Source organism: Plectropomus leopardus, chromosome 13 (assembly GCF_008729295.1).
Source record: "Plectropomus leopardus isolate mb chromosome 13, YSFRI_Pleo_2.0, whole genome shotgun sequence".
Lineage (NCBI taxonomy): Eukaryota > Metazoa > Chordata > Actinopteri > Perciformes > Serranidae > Plectropomus > Plectropomus leopardus.
Genome location: NC_056475.1, coordinates 32,701,811 through 32,725,671, shown reverse-complemented (window position 1 = coordinate 32,725,671; position 23,861 = coordinate 32,701,811). Strand labels below are relative to the sequence as shown.

The window sequence follows — 23,861 nt, the reverse complement described above, 5'->3', positions numbered from 1 at the left end:
ACACCTTGTGTGCATGGCAAGGCCTAAAACTTCCATGTCCTGCCATGAACCAGTAAGTAAACAGGAAGTGGTTTATAACTCAGAGGTAAATTGTCCAATCTACCCCGAACTTGGCATGTTGGATAACAGTCCGTACATTGTTTTTGCAATGAACGATTGGCCCTAAACTGTGATCAGGCAGCAGGCCTTAAGGGATCAACATGTCAATTACCTGTCATACTCACTGCTCCACCTACTTGCAACGTGAAGTAAGCCTTGTAACACAATTATCATATGATTTAAATGGAATTCGTTTGTCCTATAAATGATGTACACCAGAGTACTCACGCAAGAGTCCAAAATCGCTGCGTGCACTACCCGACTTTCACAGAAATAAAAAACCGCATCAGTCGGATTCATACCAGTACCCCTTTTGTTCGTGGAGGTGCGAGGGCCCGTTCATCGCTGCTTGCAGCTTTATATACACTTGTAGCCAAAGCATTTACCAAGTGTGCCAAACTGACACACATTCTACACTCAGTGTGTAATTTTAAAACACACTTTGTACAAAATGGTAAATACAGCTCACTGCTTTACACACACTTTGTGATTAAATAACGCTGCAAAACTGTAAACATTGGTCTCTACATTGTTACACTTATTTTGCCGATAGCCTTTCCACATTGTGCTGCCCAGCTAAAGACACATCTAATGTAGTGAAAGTCTTCTGGCCAGGCCCACAGAAGGTGAGGATCACCACATTTTTTTCTTACAAATGTTTTTTTTTTTCTTTTTTTTTCTACTGCACTTTTGTTGTTTGAGGGGAAAAAAAACTCCCTTAATTGTGGGGATCGTCAGAATATATATTGAAACTACTCATTTCAATACTTGTGTGTATTTGTGTTTACTACATGTATGACAACTTTATTATACTGCAAAATGCTGAGCCCTGCAAACAGGAAAAGCAAAACCCACACATAAAGCCAAAGTTTTTCATTTATACTCTCAGTGTGTATTTGATGAATTGTTTGTTTATTCAAATGATGGTTTGTGAGGAATGTATAGACACGAAAACACATTTTTAAAAAATCAAACATGGAATCATACAAGGTAAAACACCAGTGAAATGCAGTCCCCCTAACTCCTCCAACTCATGTACTTTACTTCGTTCTTGGCTGTAGTGTGTGTGTTGATGGCATCCTGGATGCCTCTGGTGATCTATGGTCTCTGGTTGTGGGATGATTTAACTGTAGTTTTGGGTATAGTTGCTTACTGTTGTTTTACAGATTAAGTCAACCAGACTGTGAATTCACTGATGTCATTGGTGACGTGGTGGTGTCCTGTAATGTGCCACACACTCTGATTGGCTCTCTCACTATGGGGATGCTGTGTAGTTTGTTTACATATTTTGCTGACTGATGACAACAGAATAACATTAGATCTCACAGTAGCCCTCGTCGTCATAAGCTCCATAAATGGCTAAAACACAGTTCAAAGAAATCATTCAGCTAACTGATGGTAAGCAGGTTACACCGGAGATTTCTTTTGAGTTTACATTAAAGCTAGCAAAGTGGAAATGTGGTGAGATGACAAGTGACTTCACAGCAAAACAATGCCAGCACCAAAACACCTGATATTTAATAAAAGCAGTGATTTTTAATATGGTGACATAAAAGAATGACATTTTACAACTCAACAAAACAAAGTGTTGCATAAGAATTTACAGAGAGCTTACCAGATATGTCTCTTATCACAGGTACGGTGTACAGCAAACTGGCAACAACAAAGCCGGGTGCCCAAGTCCACAGGGGCTGACTCGAGGGGCCACACCCCAACAGTCCCACCTAAAACCTAGCACCAGTCCCAGTGGAAAACCAACGCTAAATAAAAACAGCATTGCACAGTATTGAAAAAAATGATATAACCTTTGGTAATGACAACCATTGGCAAGCAATGGCAAGTGGGACCATCAACCCCACCACACTGGGTAGTTTAATCTTTAATAATACATCATCATCATTATCAGTTGATTCTATTTTGTATTATTATTATTATTATTAATGATAATAATAATAAACTTTAGCACCCTTCATACAAGAAATGCAGCCCAACATGCCTTACAAGAAAGAAATTACATGCACCAATTGCTTCATATCAAAACACATCGAAGACAAAAAGACACAATAAAAACATATTTGTATGAATTATTAATAAGTCTTAATTACTAAAGCAGACAAATAAGTGCAGTGAAGTAAAATGTACAATATTTCCCTCTGAAATGTAGTGAAGTAGAAGTATAAAGCATGAAATATACTTCAGTAGGCAAGACCTTCAAAATTCTCTAAATTTTAATGATAGCAGTTGCTGAGTATTCTGTGTATTTCTGAACATCACAATTAATTATCTGGAAAATACATAAAAACACAGTTTTAAAGGTAAATGAGATCGTGCAAAGTGCATAAAACAAAGATAGATTAAAATAGAGCTTGTTCAAAAAAATAAAAAATAAATTCCAGGGGGTCATCCCCCCCCAGGCCCCGCATATACAGCTCCAGGCTTCGCCCCCCTGACGTCCCGAAGCCCTAGAATCGCCCCTGTCAACAGTTAGAGGACGTTGTTATCTGCTCTGCCATCGCTCGTGAGGAGGAGGGCTCGAGGAGGGATCGTGCTGTGATGGGACTACAAATCCGTTAGCAGCCACACCGCCTCCTCCTCTTCCATCATGGCTCCCTCCGCAGAAAGGCAAGGATACTGGGGGCGGCCCACCTCCACGCTCGACTGGTGTGAAGAAAATTATTTCGTCTCTGTTTACATCGCGGAATTTTGTAAGTATATCAAATGTGATGATTTATGCTGAAAAGTGAGGATTTTGTGTTTGGTTTGATCAGACTGTAGGGGAGGACAGCCATACTGTGGACGTACAGTCGCCCCTGAAGAATGTAAACATGACGTGGAGCAGCGGCTGGAACAATCTAGTGGATTTATGTTATTATGTTAGCTCGGCGAAATGAATTTTCGGTGTGTCAGTGTATGCCGAAGGTTAGCTGGGTCATACGGCATTAAATGTGTTCACCTCGAGCTGTAGAAAGCAAAAGGGAAAGCTGTGTGCAGCTAACGCTCCAGTCGAGCTGTTTTGCATAGCTTTACTGTGTGTTCCTGTTCCGCCTTGCACACTGTGTTAGCTAATGTTATCACACATACACTTTAATCCACACCGACACTTACCAATGTCAAGTCGACTATGGAATATGGTGTTGAATGTGTCCGTCCACAGGGTGCATTAATGCCATTCACTTGGAAAATGATGAAACATTTCCTTCATACCGTCTCATTGTTTTGTCCAACGATAAAAAAAAAAACTGGTTCATCAGGAACCATTATCTGCGATTTGAGACATTGTTAGCGTTAAACTGTAAAAAAAAAACAAAAAAAAACGGCCGTGCAGACTCCATAGACCAAAGTTACCCATTATTGTGCAGGCACTGGTAGCTGGTGGAAGTCAACCAGAGAATCCATTTAAAATATCTACTCCAGTCGTCTGTAGTAATAACTGCCACACTAACATGTCATTCAGCATAAATTCTATACTCTCCTGTAGTGTGCAGAGTTCATATACTTCACAGTCCCTTAAATATCTTCCAGTAGCTGTGGGAGTGATGCAACAGTTAGTCAAAGGTAAATTGAAGCCAAGTGGGTCAGAGTGAATTTGTATCCTTTTTTTTGCCCTTTAACACTTCAAAAGAAAAATGTAAACCTCCCCTCCCCATCCTGGCTGGCTTAGAATGTCCTTGATGTCATATAATTTAAAACTAACTAAAGTGAAAAAGTGAGTAAAAGGGAAAGTTGATAGAAATAAAAAAAACTCAAGGATAGTACAAATACTCCAGAAAAAAGTACTGTCACAAAGTATTATTACTTTGTTAAATTCCACCACTGTCCTATTGTTTATATGATTATATTACGTTAAGGATACACGGTTAAAACTTTTGTCTGCACAGTGACACATGCTTGCCGAGCTAGCAAGTTGTTTTCTGCCTCAGAAGTTTGGCATTTAACTGTGATTCAGGTTGCAATGGCTGGGATGTGGCATTGTTCATGTGGAGAAGACACACCAGCATGATCTGAATCTATATTTGTTGTGTGGCTTTGTTTGTTATCTCTCCTTTTAAAACATCAACACATAGTGATGGGAGAATGCAGACACAGAAGGAGGCCATAAGTAGTCACAGACAGGGGACAGGGGTCTCAGCACATTGAGATATTTTACTGAAATGTGAAAAACAAAAAAACATGGTCTTTGCGTGTGTGCATTTATTATCAGCAGCCAAAGTACACACATTTTAAATGGCCAGCCAGAAGACTCATAGAAATGGCTTTGGCTTTTATTACACACCTGCAGATAAAGTGAAAGTTTTCACACTACTGAATGTAATCCTGATTGTTTTCCACACCTACATTTTTTCACCACACCTAGAAAGAGCAATGTGAGGGTCAATGTCGACCTCTATTTTATCTGTGGGCCTGATGATAAACCAACAGTCCAGTAAATACACTGAAGTGGCCCAGGGCAGGGACCTTTACATACACAAACCCTATCACCTGACCAGCCACTTCTGCAGATAAGGCTGAAATGCTGTAGAAGCCTTTATTTCTCTTCCCCACCCAGGCTCTCTCAGCTGTTGTCAGGTTTCAAACCAGCAATGCTGTTATCACACTATTGTTTGGTTCAGCTTCTTTACTAAAGGATAGAATTAATACACAAATCTCTTACAAATGAATGAAAAGAACATCACTACAAACAGTGCACTAAAAACAGTGCAGCAACATGTTGTAAAGCAGTTCAGCTCTCAGCTTTTCTAGCAGTGTCCACCAGCTCTGAGCTTATTTTGGTAATGCAGTAACCAGGTAACAGGGGCCCGCATTTGTGGCTCTGGACGATGAGGTTGCAATTTGGCAGGAATTTCATAAGAGGAGTCCTGGACAGGGCTGGATTTTCAAAATAAATGCCCCCAGATAGTAACATTGCTTTATTGAGGAGGCCCAGAGAAAGCTGAATTAAAAAAAAATAAAAGCAACTGGGTGGTGGGGTGTAACATTACACATGTTTGTAATGATCCATGTGGTACAGGGCTTCTAGACTGGTACGCATTACGAACTGAACAATATGTTGAACTGTCTTATTATATTTGGAAGATAAAATATCCAGCATAAACTGTGTGTAATACAATGTCCTTAGTGCCACTGCCCTCAAAAATGCAGCCTGAAGGCAGCACACACAGGACGGAACAGACAACGTGCTGTCTGCTCCTCCCACCTCCAAACCACAACACTGTGTTCCAGCAAGACAGGTTGGGAGGCACACCACGTTAAAGTAGCTTGATGCAAGATGGTCAGTAACCCATTTCAAGACCAGAAACATAAGATCCTCAGATAACCTGCAGGTTGCTTGGTTGCAAAGCACACAGTGCGCACCAGGCAAAGAGAGCCACTGTGCGGTGACAGCCTGTCATTCAGTGGCTGATATCAGCGACATCAGCACAAAGCACACACCCACAGCAGTGAGCATGACGGGCCAATTCAAAGAGAAAGACTTAAAGGTACATTAGTGATGGCTGCTTTGCTCATTTTTATCTTCCCTATTCCTAGCCCCCATCATGCCTTGCTTGAATCTTCATCTGAATTCATGGCAGCAGCTAAGTTTTACAGATGATGACACTGAACAAGTCTGTAGTATTTAATACAATCTCACCTTAACGTGGCAGCTTGCGGCAGCAGCATGCAGCTGGCGGCAGCCACAGCTGGAAGCAATGCAGCAGCAGTGAACAGCTTCCAGCTCTCATACACATTGTCTTCAGAAAAAGCAAATATTTTAGTTTCTTCCCTGTTGTCTTTTTGAACAGGGAACACTGTCAGCAACCTGATTATGATTCTTCCTCCTATTTATGGGGCCATACAGACGTTTCGAGACGGCCTTGAGCTTCGCTACATATGCTCCTTCCTCGGACTGGCAGGTTAGTGTGATGAAACCACAAACGAGTCTGCTCTTTATTCGTGACAACACTGAAGCAAAAACAGCTCTTGTTTACACATTGTAGTTGTTTACAAAAGACTTTCCCGCTGTACAGTATTTACTGCTGATGACATCAGTTGTATTGCATTCACTTGAGAATGTCCTGACTGTGAATTCGAATGTTTTGGGGTTTGCCTGTTTGTCCCCAGCTGTTGGTGTTGGTTCCTGGTGCTTCCACATGACGCTGCTATATGAGATGCAGGTGAGCTACAGTGTTACAGGAAAATCTTAACATGTCGGCCTACAATACCCTGCAGAATTATGACAGGGTGATGAGAGATATCTTTTTTTGAAAATCAATATCTTGCTGAAACTGCATACGTCAAACTCATTATTGCCATATGGATTCATGATGTCAAACATTTGTTTTTTTGTTTTTTCTTTGTATTCTCTTTGCAGTTATTGGATGAGTTGCCAATGATCTACAGCACATGTGTCTTTGTCTACTGTCTGTAAGTGGCTCAACCTTGTGGATCTATTGTTGCTGAAGCAATGACTGACAGTCACTGAGAGCACATTCAGGGCTCTATCTTGTGCAAGGCGGCGCATAGTGCAGCGCTAGTGTTATTGCTAGTGTCAGAGCGGCGCAGTTGTCATTTTCATGCCTGGCGCCCACGTCCTTTAAATTACAAATGTACTTGTGCCCATCTGTGTGTCCCTGGGCGTGTCGGTCTTCAGGTGAGGTGTGGTCAGGCGCACTGTTGGCTTATTGCTATTTTGAGACGACAGAAAGCGAATGTGCCATTGACCGAATAAAAGCTGGTCTGCAGTCAAAGTCGCAGTCTGTTTCCTGCTATTTCAAGGGCGGTTATTCAGATAGCAAAAGGCGCCTCAAAGTCCCAGCATTCTTTGTGGCATGTTGTGTGTTGCACAACACTGATGTGCATTATGGATGTCTCTTGGATGTCAATGCCAGTTAACCCAAATATGCCAGCTAATTAGCTGGCTAATCCGGTTTCTGATAGACTTTTACGCTGAGTGGCAAGGTTTTTCTACCCCTCCTCACATCACTGTACACTTTTCTGCATTGTAAAGCCGTTCTGGAGGCTCCAAAAAATAATGGAACCTGCACCGCCAGGTCCTCTCATGCCTGCTTTACCTCAGCTGCTTTTTTGGATATCAACTGCTTAATACATTTATTTCCCTTCATGCAGGATTATTTATTCAATATTTAGGTTTAATATGTGAACATCTATCTCAGTCTTTCATATTTACAAAATTGATATCCATGTTACCAGATCTCAGCTCAGCACAAACAAGTTATATACATCATAATTATCCATATCATATTCAAAAAAAAAGTAAGCAGCTTTGTTTTAGTCCATATATAGTTAGCCCACTTTTCTTTTGTCCAAGGTAAACACAGAATTGATTTAAAAACAAAACAATACTGACTTTTTTTTTTTAATTAAAAAAATGTCATGAACTCAGAGTTGCTTACAATGGGCATATATCTTGAGACCAAGAACCAATAATTATTTCTTCTCTGATAAATATTTTGCCTCGTCAACCTACTTTCATTGATGTTAATCAATTTCAAGTCAAGTCAGTTTTATTTATAAAGCCCATTAAACAAATTACAATTTGCCTCAGAGGGCTTTACAGCATACGACATCCGTCTGTCCTTAGACCCTCACATCGATTAAGGAAAAACTCCAAAAAAAATCCCTATAACAGGGAAAAATATGTATAAAAAAAAAGTTAAGTAACTGATTCTACAACTGAGCTATTCATGTATTTCAATAACCCTCTCTCTCTTTCTCTTAACTCCCATGTCCCTCAGCTAACTATGGTGCATATTTGCGTAGTTATTGTCCTCTTTAGCACAGATTCACACACTATATGGACAAAAGTATTGGGCCATTTACACATTACACCTACAGGAGCTTTTATGACATCCAATACTAAATCCACCGGCATTAATATGGAGTTGAGTCACCCTTTGCAGCTATAACAGCTTCCTGATGGGAAGGCTTGTGTGTCTGTGGGAATTTTTGTCCATTCATCCAGATGTTATACGCCTGTTGCAATGGGACTTAATGAAACACCTGAATTCAGTGATTAAGAGGTGTGGCCCAATACTTTTGTCCATATAGTGTATTTCTAACCCCAGCAGAATAATCAAGTACTGGCACATTTCCGTTTACTCCTATGGGTTTTCCTGTCCCATTTTGTCATAAGGGCCAGGGGACCCAGGAGACTGTTCCTCCATCTTTTCAGGTAGATGGCAGCCACAGTGCACATCAGAGTGTGTGGAGCACACAGGCTGTCTGTGGCTCTCTGTTTGTGGAAGTAGCCAGCTAACATAATGTGTCTTCAGGTGGTGTCACCTGATGCCTTCCAGGGTAGGCTCAGGAGCCATACATGTGACATCAGTGGTGAATGGCTTGTATACTGCTTCGGGAATTTGAATCTCAGGCTGTGGTTAGCACTCTGCAGGAAACCTGGCTCCATCAACTAGGTCAGCATATTTCTCTTGTTGGGGAGTGTTTCAGACATAATGCCTTGAGCCCCTCCCCTGCACAGCCTATGACATCCTCCTGTGCCTCCTGGAAATGTTGTCAGTGGGCAAGTCTCTCAACTTTGACCATCCCCCTCAAAGTTGGGGGAGACCATAAAGGCAGCTCATGTTGGGCCCCTGAAACTGACTGTTGTAACATTCAACTAAAACACAAGAAATTTGTGCTCCAGAAAAGGATAAGCACTCAATGAGGATTCTAGGGTCACTGATCAGCAATTATGACTTAAATATGAATGCCAGAGAGCAGTGATAGAAAAAGAAAGAGAAAAAATATATATATTTAGTTTCTCAAAGGTTACTCCCTACCAAAAAGGCCTCCATGGGATTCGGAGGTGCTGTTGTCACCTGTGCAGGATGGGCCATTCAAGCCCCTTAAAACAGTTCAGCTGAATGGGTGTGTACATTAGAGGAGGGCCTCGAGTAATCGTTGAGCTGTCCAAGGCACACAGTAACAGTTAAAGAGTAACTGTGGCTGTTTTGATTAAAATATGCATATAGCTCTTGCACTAAGTTTGTAAGCTGTTTTAGTCTCCTTGCATGGATTATATGTTGGGTGGAGAGATAGTCTCTCTACTTGGTTACACATTAAACCTCACATTTGTTTTTTTGTTTTTGCAGATATGAGTGTTTCAAACAAGAGAACGGCATCAGCTTATTTCCTTTTGCAATATTATTAATCTTCAGTATCTCAGTCACTGTGGTGAGTATCCACTTTCACTTTTAATAGTGACCTTTCATTTGAATGATAATGCAGAGAAATCATACCCTGCATTATATTCTCTTGAGTAGTTTGTGTATTTGTTTTTGCAGGTATACTTACAGTGGAAGGAGCCGGTATTTCACCAGGTAAGGGAGTACTCTGCATCAGTCTCAGCTGGCTCATGTTGCTCTTTGTTTGCTATTAAAGCTCAGCGTGGCTAACGTCATTCTTACCTTGTGTAAACATTGGGCTTGCCAAAAGAGCATACAGCTCTCACTTTGGTGAGCTGTTTGCTAAACATATATTGCATTTCATACCAAAGCAAAAATGCAAAATGCAAAAATCTATGCAGGATTTTCCAAAAAAACAATCTATAGACTCATGCAAAGTGACTCCTCTCAGTGATCATGACCTTCTCTTAGTGTGTGCCCATGTATGTTTTTTTCAGAGACTCTGTCCTCTGCTCAGATTTTCTTATTTACTTCTTTTTGCTGTGTTCAGGATGTTCCTGGGTGCAGGGGAGGTCAGAACTCAATAAACAGGCAATGACCTGGGGCCATATTCACAAAACTTCCTAGTACTAAGAGTTGCTCCTTGTAAAGTAATTCTTAGAAACTTATGAGAATTATGTCGTTTTCTAAGAATTTCCCCTTAAAGTTAAGAGAAAGTCCTAGTAAAGATAAAAGTCCTAAGGTGAAAAACGGTTTGGGAGGAGGACTTTTAAGAGGCTTAAGAGTTTCTTAAGCAGAGGAGAAAACTGCAGAAAGACAAAGTGTCAGGAGAAATATACTGAATGAGAGTAAAGAAATGACATACTACAGATCAGATGGACCAGGGAGAATGTTTGTGGTCAGTCTTACTAGGGACACTTACACATTCCCCACCCAGCACAGTAACTGTATGATGCCAGAAATAAAGTGATCACAAAGCTAAAATATTTAGCAATTGGAAAAATGCAAATGTGCAGAGGTGTGATCTCAAAAAGTGCTTTCACAGTCTCATAAGCTGCTTTTACAGAGATGGCACTGTAGGACCGCAAGTCCCCCCTTCATACGGCCCCTGTATGTGATTATTCACTGCATCAAAGCATCCTGCTATCATTACAAGCAGGACCGGCGTGAAGTTTAATACACAAGTGTCTGCCTCAAAGGTGACATATAGCATACGTGTTGGTAGCACTTTATAAACATTAACAAAGACATTAATGTGTCAATCACAATCATATACATTCTCTGTAATATGACAGCTGATCTCGTCCTTTGTTCGGAGGATAAGGAGCTCCCAAATCTCTTTGTTTTTAGACATTTATGACCACTGTTCTTCCTCTTAGAATTAGCAGCTATGCTAACAGCTGCTTTGTAAATCTCTCATGGTAGACCTTGTTTCTGTTACTACCTCCTGTCCTTTCTCAGAGGCGAGACAGCTTAAACATTTTATTACTGTCCTGTTGTCATCGTGAATTGTAGTATTAGAGCTCAAATTCAACCCAGCTTAACTTAGCACGAACACACTCAGAGTTGATTGAAGTGACTCTGATCAGCTGCTCTGGAACTAAAAACTCTGTGTTATTGAAACAGGCCTAGTGTGACAAAGCTGCCTCTGTTTACTCTTTGGAGCTGACTGTTTACTGATCACACTGCTCTGTGGTGGTTCAGAGCAAAACTGATATTGTCCTTTTTGGAGTGCAATGAGCAAGTTCAGAGATTGTGGTTCAAACAGTGATTTCAAGTTTTCTTTAAGTTTGTGCACATTAGTTGTGTGTGAATCAACCAGTGTTTTTGTTTTTTCTCTGATTGCCTCATTGTAAGGATTATTAAACCTAGTGAGGTAAAAATTAAATGATAAAATAATAATAATAGTAAAAGATTGTTAAAGTCATCTACCCTGTGAAAGTTGTACAGCTCCAATTGTGAGAGTTCTCACCCAAGTTTAAATACTCTTTACTCTCAAAGAAAAAAAATGTTGGATGGAAAAACTTTAGTGACAAAGTTTGCAGGGATTGGAAAGGCTATGCTAGCAGAGTGTTAACAGTATCAGAAAGTACAGCTTTAGGCTGCATGGAACTCAACAATGTAATAACCCAAGTCTTAAGTGTTGATGAAAATGTGTCACCAGTCAAATAAGTAACTGTCTTCTTTCAGGTCATGTATGGTGCTCTGGTGGCTTGTCTCGTGATGCGATCTATCTTCATTGTTACATGGTAAGTTTGCCAAGAGGACCGTTACATTAGCATATCAGTTGTTGTCAATACTCAGTGACTCAATGTCAAGTAATGACCTGCTAAAGTCTTTCCTTTGTTGGTTTTAGGGTGTACCCGTGGCTTAGACCACTGTGCTACACCTCCTTAGGAGTCTTCATGTTGGGGTTCCTGCTGTGGAACATTGACAATATCTTCTGTGACATTTTAAGGTGAGTATTTGCTGTGGAAAATTACTAAGACTTGTTATGTGTTAACTTCCTCAGTTTTAGAATTTTAAGAGCAAAGTTGATAGTTGAAGTTATCATTTTTTTGGGGAGCCCAGTAACTTAGTTGGTAGGGTGGGTTTCTCATGCTGTACATGGGACACACGCCTATGTCCTCACTGCAGCGGCCACACTTTAGCTGTCCTTCTCAAATAAAAGACCAAAACATAGTCGTAAAAAGTAATACAAATTATCATCCTTTTAAACATTAGTGGTGTGAAAATATTTGTATTACGGCTGTCAGCTTTAATGCGTTAATCATGATGCCATTGCCACAGTGGCTTCTTGCTGAGCAATGATGGAAAATAATGTCACTGCTGTGCTCTTAAATGGGTCCTTTCACTGTAAAAACTCTGAGATGGCTCAGTCAGTGAGTCAAAGTTAATCTGCACCTATTTTAAGTTTGAGCTCCCACCTACTAGCTGAGCACACAGAGGCAGCTAATCAGACTGAAGTCGGAGGGCAACCACATCGCCGAAGATGGCAAAGCGCTGTTCTGCAGTGTGTGAATTACTACAGATCTGTGGGTGAAACTAATTCAATCAGGAGACTCATTCTAGTGAAAAGAATATGTGTTCTGTCACCCTCATACGCCCTGCATAAGCTGACAGACAGATAACTCCCCCCAAATCACCACGTTGAAGACGAAATTCAATTTAACTTTTTTTAATTGTTTCAGAGAGGTTAACTACAGTGCTGCTGAATGGGTGGCAACTCAGTGCAGACCAGTCAACATTTTGGAAGAGTCTGGTCTGGTGACTTCCTCAGGTTGACAAACAGTTTATTTTGTCTCCTCCCTCTAAGTCCTGGTTTCAGACCACACTGTTGTAGCTGTGCAGCTCGGATGTGAAGGAAATTCATTTAAAAGTCAAGATCATAAAGTAAATTTGATTCCCAATCAAGACATTGATAAGTATTGCTTCACCCGTTAATATGGACTATAAAACCATATTGAAATATAAAATAATTGAAATTGAAATTTTTCGGCGACTTGGTAGCTCACCTGGTAGAGCAGGCGCCCCATGTTTAAAGGCTATATCCTTTCTCCAGCAGCCTCAGGTTCAGGTCCAACCTTGGCCCTTTGCTGCGTGTCATCCTGTCTCTGCCTCCCTTCCACGCTATACCTGCCCTGTCAATTAAAGGCAAAAGTCTCCCAAAAAATTTTAAAAGAAATTGGAATTATAAACGTGAATAATTGCAATTAACTATTAAAATTAAGGGATTAATCACAACAAAAAATTATCGTTTGACAGCTCTTACTTGTATAAACATTCAGTTGCGACATCACAACAATAATAAAAAAAATGTTTTCTCTTCTCAAGGATAGGTCAGGAAACTCAGTGATGTCAGTGCCTAGAAATGTATCATCTTAGTTACTGTGAAACATGAAACTTAACCAACTATATTTGTTTTAAATTCACATTTAAGAACTACAAAAATTCATAGAATGAAACATTCATAAAGACAATGTATTAGCATCATCTCCTGTAGAATCACATACTGTTGGAGATACATGTTTTGCTTTGTTAATTATTGAAACGGTTGGGTGAAACCTGTTTTGGTTTCTCAGAGCCAGCAGACAAACACTCCCCTCTGGTGTTGGAGTAGTCACACAGTTCCATGCCTGGTGGCACATCTTTACAGGCCTTGGATCCTACCTTCACATACTTCTCAGGTAAGGTCCCATTTCAGGAGACAGCCACAATGATTGTTAGTCTGGTGAGTCATGTTAATCTGAATTAAAATCTTATGTTGATGTTCTTTTAGCCTGCAGATCAGGTCGACCTACCTCAAGCACCGACCAAATGTAAAGGTGTGTAAGTATTGTTAAGTTATCTAAGTACTGTCCTGTGTCCCTGACACATTCACTCTGAAATGACACAGTTAACTCACTACTGATATGTCCAACGGGTGCTCCCTATATTTTCCCTGATAATTCTACATTGTGAAAAACAAATATGTGTTGAAATGCTAGAAACAGTGGTGTCGTGTGACTTTACTTACTTACTCTTAATGTCACAGAAACCACTGAGTGATATGGTAATATGTGTTCTGGTGCTCTGCACAGATCTGACACCTGCCTGCCTGCTTGCCATTATCCCCAGCTCTCTGAAGCTCGGTGGCAACGGCACAGCGAGAGGTCTCCGGGGTGGACTATACCCAAATATTTTTAGGTCTATAAGATGTATTGGAATTCACAAATATTAAGGATCTTTCAACAGACATTCTGGTAAACTTATGGCGCACTGTCTGCTTATGATGGCAGATGCTGTATTCACTAACGTCCATGATGACCCAGTGATGCTTTACTATCCAGGTGATGCTCAGTTTTGAAAAAAAAAAAACAACCTTTATTTGCTGCCACCTTTCTCCTAGTCAACTCATAAATCTGATGCTAGACAAGATCTCTCCTTATTAATATTCTCCATGAGTCAAAAGAAAACATAAAAACTCTTCTCAGAATAAAAAAAAAACATATTTCTGAAAATGTTGAATTCTTAAAAACAACACTTCAGGTTGCCAAAACCAACAAATGCTTCTGGGGATCCGCTGAGTTTTCCTGATACCCAGTGAACTGATCAGCTGTGGGCCCCGGGGACTCTCCACAATGAAAACCTATCAACATCACTAGCTCTTAGTCTTTGTATATATCGTAGCTTTTATTTAATTGCAGTTATTAATCATTGTGTTCATTCATATATTCATTCATGGAATTATCTGTCTTCTGCTCTCTTTGTCCAGTTTCTTTGTGGCATTTGGCCCACGTTGCACATTGAGCCACAGAAGATGAGTTGAAATGAAGGGATTGGGACCAACTGAAGGATGGTGACTGCCATATCCAGACGCCATCGGCAGAGGGGCCTTCCACTGCCCACTGCTGAGAACTCAGCCCACAGCGAGAGGACAGGTAGACCCCAAGGCACCACCCCAAGGACCCTTTCCTGCACTGTGGAGATTTACTAAGAACAGTAGAGCCCTAGTTCAGTTTTAGTACACTGACTTTTTTTCCCTTATTTATTAGACTAGCTTTTCTTTAATCTTATTCAGGTGTAATCATTTTATCTGATACATTTTCAATGAAAATATGATGTGTAATCCTCTGTAGTGGTAAATGTTGAAGGGAGTATGATTGTTGTCTTAATAATGCCTTTGGAAAAGGGAAACAAGTGTCATTATTCTGAATTCACGTTAGCATATTTTTTGTTAAATAACTGATTCTGTAGATATTTGAATCTCCTTTGCCTAAATATATTTCAATAGATAACTTAATTAAAAACAACTAAGACTTTTGCTTATGTGAAGTTTTACAAGCAGCTGAGGGAGCTCTTCTTATGACACTGTCTCGTCAAATCCCTTTTCAAGGACTTTTGTATTGTTTTTGGAATAGAAACTGCCAACTTGAAAGGGAAAGTGCGACTGTGATTTTGTAGCTTAGCTGTCATAACCAGGAGATTCTCCTTCATGTCCTTGGCCACAGGCTTTATTTTTACTTGATTTTTTCCTTTCAAAACATGCCAAGACTAGAATGATTATTTCTTCTTTTATTCCATTGCCAAAGTTGTTGTGGAATTTAAAACAGTTATGTCATGTGTGAAACCTGTCGTATTGCCTTGTTTTATTCAAGAAGAGGAAGCAATGCTCATAGTTCTGTTGTACAACAACACACAAATTTTTGTTTCAGGCAGTATGCAAAGCAAGTTGAACCACTTTGTACAGTTTGAGAAACACTTTGAGTCCTTGCAGTGATACTGCTCTTAGCTTTGTGCTCTGGAAGGACTAATATTTTAACCTCAAGCCCACAGGGGATGAGCGTTGGCTTGTATTCTTGAGGTTTGTTATTTTAAGAAACCTGTATTTTGGGGTGTGACCAGCATCTTGATGGTCACAGACATGTACTGGAAACATTACTGGAGTTATTACTGGAAAAGCATCGGCTGAACGTGCAGTGTAGTGGGAGTTAAAATGCAGATAAGTGAAGCCCAGCTAATGTAGCCAGCAAACAAACACAACCTGTGTCAGAAGATGATTTCCTATGCCTCATTGTTAACATTCAGTCAAAAGACCAAGCTTATGAATGGCACATGTCTGAATCATTGCATCATCGGGAGCCGCAGGAACTGGGTCACCAGCGACAGACACCTCTGAGGAGACTTTTTGCCTCCTGCTACATGACTCTTAAATACTTGTTGTTATGGGAGAGGACAGTAATCATGGTTGCGGTCCCTCCCGTCTTGATTGAAGACATGAGTTGACATCTCTTTCTCTACAGGTACTGAGGACGTAAACGTGTCCTGAAATGCAACTACATTTTTTGTTTGATTGATTTACTCTGTTGCATTAAGGTGAAGAGTCCAATGGCATACATGAGCCCTGTAGGGGAATATCTTTGTGAAACACTTTATCATATAACCACTAAGTGGCATACATTTACAGCTTATTTTAGACATTGCCAGACGTGCCATTGTGCATGAAGGAACTACGAAATGACTACTGTAGAACTCTTAGAATCTTTGACTGAGTTTTAATGTTTTGCAACTGTGGTGTGAAATGAAGGGCTTTTAATTTACAATGTTTTTTTTTTTGCTGCTGTGAAATAGTGGATATGTAATTGTAGATTACTACAATAGAACTTGGAGCTTGAAGTAACTGTTGGAAAATGCTCAACATGCTTGTTGTATGGAGATCTGTGCATTTGTGTGGCCTCTTAGACTGCTGTTGATACATTCATATTTCATTATTCATACATGTTATGTCACTAAGTGTCATATGCTTGGGTATAATGATTGTGTGAACCCAGTGTTACAAACATTCATAAGCACAATGTATGAAAGATAAGTAATAACATTGTCTAAATGTCTGTGCAGAATCTTTCATGTGTTTTATTGTCTTGAAATCACTGCTCATCAGTAAAGTTGAGCAGCTGTTAAAGAGGGTGCCTTATTGTAATTCTTGAAGTCCAAGTGATCCAAGTTGCCTTGATGTCCCTGATAAACAAACCATTCAATTGTCCTTCGTGTTGTGTGTGTCCTTCACTTGTTTTTACCAGTTTCAGGACAAACAACATCTGCTTTTCATGAAAAGTCTCTACTTGACTCTTTGGCCATTCATTCATTAGACTTAATTAGATACACACTACGGGAATTCACACATTACAGCAGCTCAAGAGTCAGAAAAAGAAAAAAGGGGAAGAGCGATTGAGTCTAAAACAAATGTAATAATATATCTATATATACCATATATCTTTAGTTTATACAGTATGTCCATGGTTAATAGTTGCACAGGATATTTGCATTACACTTATGGTGTATTGTGACTCAGCACTTGGGTGCTTCTTATCTCTTATCACAGGTAATGATTAGTAAATGGTTTGGATTGAGTCATGGAACTGCAAGGTGTGGCGCTGAGTTGGTGTGATGGTGAACACACTCTAGGTGCTGCCATGTATGTAATGCTCCTCTGAGTCTTGGTGAAAGGGCTGGTTTGCTCTTCTGCATTTGTAGAGTGAATTCAGGTCTTTTCTCCCAGAGGAATGTTCTAGTGGGGCAGCATAGGTTAGTTTAGTTAATTTTGTGATCAAAGCATCAAATTTGGTACATATATAGCTTATTATGTTTAGGAGAAATCTGGATATTGGGCTATTGCAGATTGGCATTCTGATGACCATGGCAGTTACTGGTATAGAGCACTTTGGCCTCCCCCAAACCACTGTTAACCTTTTTTTCAACACCACATATATAAATTTTATACAAGTTCAAACAAAATTATGTTTTATTACAATGGAAGGCAATGATAAACTATTCTACAGTCGGTCTATCAGCCAAAACCCCCAAATTTGGCTTTTGTGCCAATTTTGGACCATTACTCATAGTGATTTTTGAAAGGGTGCAGCAATGGTCAAGTCAAGTCAATTTTATTTATAGAGCCCATTATCACAAAACATGGTTTGCCTCAGAGGACTTTACAGTGTACAACATCCCTCTGCCCTTCGACCCTCACATCACCCAAGAAAAAACTCCTGAAAAAAAGGAGAAAAAAAAAGTAACAAACCTCAGGAAGAGCGGCAGAGGATGATGAGGGATCCCTCTTCCAGGACGGACAGACGTGCAATAGATGTCCTAAATAACAAATGAAATACAATGGTGGCAAAAAAGAAAGAGAAAGAGAGAGTGGGGAGGGGGAGAGAGGCACATCAATAGTGAAAACAGACACATGTCATATTACAATAATGATAGGAGTGAAATTATCAAATGTACTCTATGATGATATTGTGGGTGTTGATAAGAGTCTCATGTATATATTGATAAGGAGGTGTCCAAAGGCATGATAATGGCATCAGCACAACCAGGACCAAGACCGTGATCAGGGCGAGCGGGGGGTACAGTATCAGTGCAGCCACAGCACGAGCACAACCAAAGGCAGGGTCACAGCGCCAGCACAGATATCATCACGATCAGGCACAGCCAGGGTTGCAGCCAGGATCCAAGAAAGCTAGGAAACAAGGGAGCAGAAATGCTCTGGTACATGCCTTTTTTATTCCTCCATCATTACAATTATACATTACTATGTTTTGGTGTCATTTTACATATAAGAGAGTAACCTTTACAGAATATCATGAAGTTATTTATCATCAAAAAGCTTAGACTATAATCTGACTACCAGTCTCATTTTCATGACACTGGGACAACAGCATTTGACCTTTGACATTAAATGTTGCAACAGGGCAAATTCCAAATGCCTCAGTAAACACCCTTATAACTAACTCCATATTGATCTGCGTTGTCTATGGATAGTTTCATCATAAAGAGCACAAAAAGAGCTTTAAAATATTATGTTGCATGAATAACAACAAATACTGCATTTCTTATCAGAATAAACTTAACTTTGTGCAGCTTATTTCTGATAGAATGTCCTTTTTTGTTGGATTCTGTTACTGAGGGCAGTAGTAAATAGATTTCTAAGCAGCAGAAACACAAAATAATACAAACAACTCCTAACCTAAGAAATTCATAATAAAAAGAGCAAGAAAGACAAAAAAAAATTGAATCTGTGACTTTTTTGTTTTTATATATTATATTTAAATTTCATTACTTCTTTTACTCTGGTAAAATATTAGTTCATGTCTGTTAGCAGTAGTTTTATCATCATCATCATTGTTATTGTTGTCAAGTTTGACATTCTGCACTATTTTCTCATTCTCTTGAGGCTAGTCTTCACAGTCCTTAAGTCCTCACGTATCAGTTCGGCTAAGGTCATTTGTCAAGCACATGCTTCACATTTCATACTGCATGCACATACAGGCAAATCCAAAACCGCATCCAGTCCATACTTGTCCAACACGGTTGGGTATATCGAGATCTGCTTTTGCGTCTCCATCTTATAACTAAACCATACGGCATTCAGAATTTGCTGTGTTGCAGCATTAGAGGTCAAAGGTCAAATTCTGTTGTCCCTAGTGCCATGAAAATTGGCAGTGCCATGAAAAATGTGACTGATTGAGATTATAGTCTAAACTGTACAATGATATATAACTTCATTATATTCTGTGAGGGTAACCCTCTTTTCTGCTGGTTCTAGGTAGAAAATGGTGAAAACACATGAAAAATTGTATTGATGGAGGGATAAAGAAATGAATGAAAGTACATGGAAAGCTGCCATTGCTGCAATGCTATCATGCATTTTCCAACACTAGGGCTATAGACATTTAAACAACATCACTATGAGAAATGGTCCTTTCAAAGTGGCATATCAAACTCCCTGATTGATGGACCAAGTACCAAGTGCTGTCATTTGCTCAAGCAATATAACAAAGCAAAATAATCTCAGCACAACAATCTGACATTTACTCGCACTAAGAGAGTAAATGGAAAGCGATCAGTGAGTTCGCTGGTCTTTAGTGGTGTTACTGGTATTAGGTGCTAACTGCCAAAAGAATAATGCAGTGCATGCACACAGCTTATATACCCACGGGTGATCTCCTGCCTTTAATACCTCAAACCGAAATGCTTGAAACTGAATGGGGATGTAAACATGTAAAATAATGTGCAAACGTAATAACACATAAATAACTGAGCAATAACATATATAATCCTCTGTGTCACATTTGCTCAGCATCAACCTTCTGGCAAAATAATAGCACACTGATTTATGGCACAATATTGTATAATTATGATATAGTTATATGACCAATTACTCTGTAAAAGTCCATAGAATTGTGAGGCAGTATTTCATTTAGTTCTGAGTTACTAGAATTTAGGTTATGTCCATTATTGCATGTGGGTCCACTGGGATAGGAAAGTTTAACCAACCGGTGGCAGCCATTTTGAGAAATTTTGTGATGGCCAAATATCTAATTTTGCTCCCAAAATATCTATCAACACATCTGCCAAATTTGGTGCTTTCATCACAAAATGAACTATTATTATGATACACTGATATCTGCCCCACTATTTTACACTTAGCCTTGAGAAAAGAGGAAATGTACTGTATTTGTAAATGGAGCATCATGAAAGAGCTTCATGTGTCATAGTGTGACCTAACTTCACACTGTTGACATTCGACATTACCACACAAACCACTCTACAGAAGTTGAGGAACTATCTGTGCCTTCAGGAAGTATTTTTTGCATCACTGTGAACCAAAGACACCACAGTATGCAGAAAGCTTGTTGCCGTTTAAACTACAAGTTTGTGTTGGACACAGCTCAAAATGTGCGTCATTCAAGGAGTCACTTACTGTTTGGTTCTGATTTGATTTAGTCACTTAGTCTTCGTTAGTCACATGGGTTTGTCACAAGGATCGGCCTACAGGTTCCACAGGTTATCAAAGTGTATAAATGCCATTTGTGATGCTGTACATGCATTTCCACACGTAGGTACACAGACAGCTCACCATGTTACAAGGACTGAGCATAATGAGAGGACTATAACCCTGAAGGTGGAGAGAAGTTGTCTGAAGTTTCTCAATCCCAAATTGTGGTTTACTTTTTGAAATATCTAGTGATGATATTTGCTGATCAGATATTGATTTGATATTCTTCTCTTTGTTTCCAGCATATTTTATTTGTAAGTAAGGGCCTCAGTGCGGCCTCAGTGTGGTGTGGTTTTAATTTTTAGATTTAGTGCCATATACCTATTTCAGATGATGTTACAATAAAAGAGTCAATTTAAGTTTAGCACATTCTGATTCAGGTATACATGCTTTGACAGCCAGGCACCAGACTGTTTACAGATGTTTGAGCCAACGACAGACCAGCATAAATCAATCTCTGTTTCTTCGCTGTTTCTAAATCTTCCTGACAGGCTCTGACTTATATGACAAAGAAAGCTTTGGACCAGTGAAATTTGTTGTCAATATTTTTTATTTTATCTTACACTACTATTGGCTCTTAAAATGCATCATATCATGATTTTTTTCACCATCACTTTAAAAAACAGAAACTGTTTTGATTAAAAGGCACATAAAGATATTGCAACTTGCAGCCCAATTTGAAAAAATAGAAATAAGAAAAAGGTGTGCCAGCAACAATCACAAAAACAGCCTGTGAAATCCTTGAGGGACATATAAGTCTGATACCATAGTCAGGCAAAGTCAAAATTCAGTCAAAATGAAGAGACGTAACTCCTTTGGATCAAAATCCTTTCAGTATTTTGGGCTAAATCTGCAAAAGTTTACCACATGACATGAGGTACTTGAAAACTGTTTGTTTCAATAAGGTATAAAAAAACCCTTTTAATTAATGATATCACAAGATAGATGAAAATACTTAGTACAAAATAATATTAGTGCTTCTCTACCTACTAAGATTAAATCTGTATTTCATAACTTTCCCCAAAGTTTGTAGCATATGAGGGAAACAGCAGTATGTTGTCATGATATGGGGTGGCCTTTACCATTATTATGTTTACCATTACTGTGTTTTTATCGTGTGTGCACCATAATTCAGTATTTTATTTTGTGTGTTATTTGATATCCTCTGTCCATGTTTGATAGCTGAATGAATCTGTCTTATTATGGGAAATACTTGTATCTGGACAAATGTGTGATGTGTGGGTTGTTTTAGAATACAATGTAATGTGGCGCTCTGATCATTGATATTGATTTGTCAACTGGGGATTGGCAAACTCACTACAAAAAGAACATGTAGAAGAGTCTTAGACACATCCTAATCTGGCTGTTAAAACACTAAAGAATCTCCTAAACAACCTTTTCTTGCACGTGACAGTCTTCATCAAGATTTACACTGTACATGAGTCAGTTAAGTAGTGTATGGACATACAGTATGCACTTAATATTATTTCAAGGGTTTCTTGACATTTTTCAGTGTACTGTGAAAACTTTAGAGAAAGAATAAGTACAACATCCATCTGCTACACCACATTCCACTCTGCATATCATATGTTACCATAGTTATGTAAAGGCAGTCAGTGCTGAATGTTACATAAGTCTGGTTATGTTCTTGCAAGTTCCTGTACGAAAACACATTTGTAATGCTACAGAAAAATAACTGTCATTTATTGATCCAGATAATGACATTTTGCTGTACACACATCAATCAGGCTTTGTATGAAACAGTAGAACACACACACACACACACACACACACACACACACACACACTGGGGAACAGAGAAGCAGAGGGAGGTATGTATAACATAACAGAGATCATAAACTGGAATTACTCAAAACACAGATCTCTCTCTTTGTCTTTGTATTTTTGAGAAAAGGAGGAAAACACCTCTTCAATATGGTGACCAGTCTGTGAAAATCCCCTTCCTCCTACAGTTGCCTGGCATTTAAACCACTCTTAAGTTTTTTCAGATTTTAAACCATCAATGTGATGTAAAAATTTGATGCTGTAAACCTTTTAAAATGTTTCATAGTTAGTTTAAAATAATTTGGCATTTCTTATATTACCAAAATGAGGGTTTGACAAATTTTACATCTTTTCATAAGGATTTTTTACTTGACGATCAGTAAGAGCAAAATGCAAGGTAATTTGCACCGTGTGCATGCTGAGAAGACTTTTGGGATAAGATAGGCATGTCCAAAGTCCAGCCTATGGACCAATCATGGCCTGCAGAACAATTTAAATTGTCCCTAGTTTGTCTTTCAAAATATACCTTATGTGGCCCATCACATTTGGTTATTCAAGCAAATTTACTTTGCATATTTCTCTGTTTACCTCACATTAGGAAGATTTTATATAGTTTCTTGACATTTAGCAAAAAGGAGCTATGCAGGTGGAACTAATGTGTTTTCATAAACAGATGATAAATAGGCAACCTGTTAATAAACTAACAACAAATATTTCCTGCAAGGCAGCAAACATGGCCACAACAAAGAAGCATGAAGTCGACAGCAAGGGCCGCAGCTTTCAGGAGCGTTGAAAATCGACTATGTTTTCACTGAAAGATGAAACAGTTGTCTCATTTCTATGGGATTTAAAGAAAAAATATATATAATGTAAAAAGCAGCTGGCAGGTATTTTCACAGTCTAATCTGGCCCCCATTGACAAATATTTTGACATTTAAATCATCCGCCAGGTATTGTGCAACAACAGGGTTTCATGTCAGGTTCAGGCGTAATCAAATCCAGTCTTTGCCTGAAGGGACAGCTGGGAGATTGTATGAGTCAGTGTCAAGCTGCGTGTAATAGAGCCCTAAAGAGTGTCATTAGCAGGGTTTTCCCAGTGTGCCCACTTCCTTTGACTCAGAGTTACTGAAACCTGTGATTAGAATGTGTTCAGGCAGAGGGGTTTGGTCCTGGTTCAGTTGTGGGCCCAAGCTGTCAAACAGATTTAATGTGGGTGGTACCTTGTTAATACTGAGCTGATTCATGTTGAGAATGCCAAAGTTACCAAAGAGGCTGATCAGCTGAATGATAACCTACAGAAGGTATTATAGTTTTTCAGTTGTGTATTTAGCCTCAGTGTCTCCTCTTTGGTTTCTTCTTTCTAACTTTAGGTTCCAGGACACTTTTTACAAAAATCATGGATATGAAGTCAAAGAAGATATGACATTATCTTGTTGAACTTTTTTTATTTATTAATGTTAATTTAGTCCACTCCCTGCCTAAGATTCAAGTTCAATAATTTAAAATTGTTTTTCTGAATACAAGATTTAAGCTGG

General features: G+C 39.2%; 1 protein-coding gene across 1 annotated transcript; it reads left to right on the top strand.

Annotated features, from left to right (window-relative positions):
* The first annotated feature begins 2,665 nt into the window (after positions 1-2,665).
* On the top strand, positions 2,666-16,743 carry acer3 (alkaline ceramidase 3). The gene is made up of 11 exons (XM_042500034.1): positions 2,666-2,804; positions 5,880-5,990; positions 6,199-6,251; positions 6,449-6,501; positions 9,189-9,270; positions 9,381-9,416; positions 11,412-11,470; positions 11,578-11,679; positions 13,304-13,408; positions 13,501-13,546; positions 14,476-16,743. The coding sequence occupies exons 1-11, from the start codon at positions 2,702-2,704 to the stop codon at positions 14,527-14,529; spliced, it is 804 nt and encodes a 267-aa protein (XP_042355968.1). The 5' UTR covers positions 2,666-2,701; the 3' UTR covers positions 14,530-16,743.
* Positions 16,744-23,861: the final 7,118 nt, after the last annotated feature.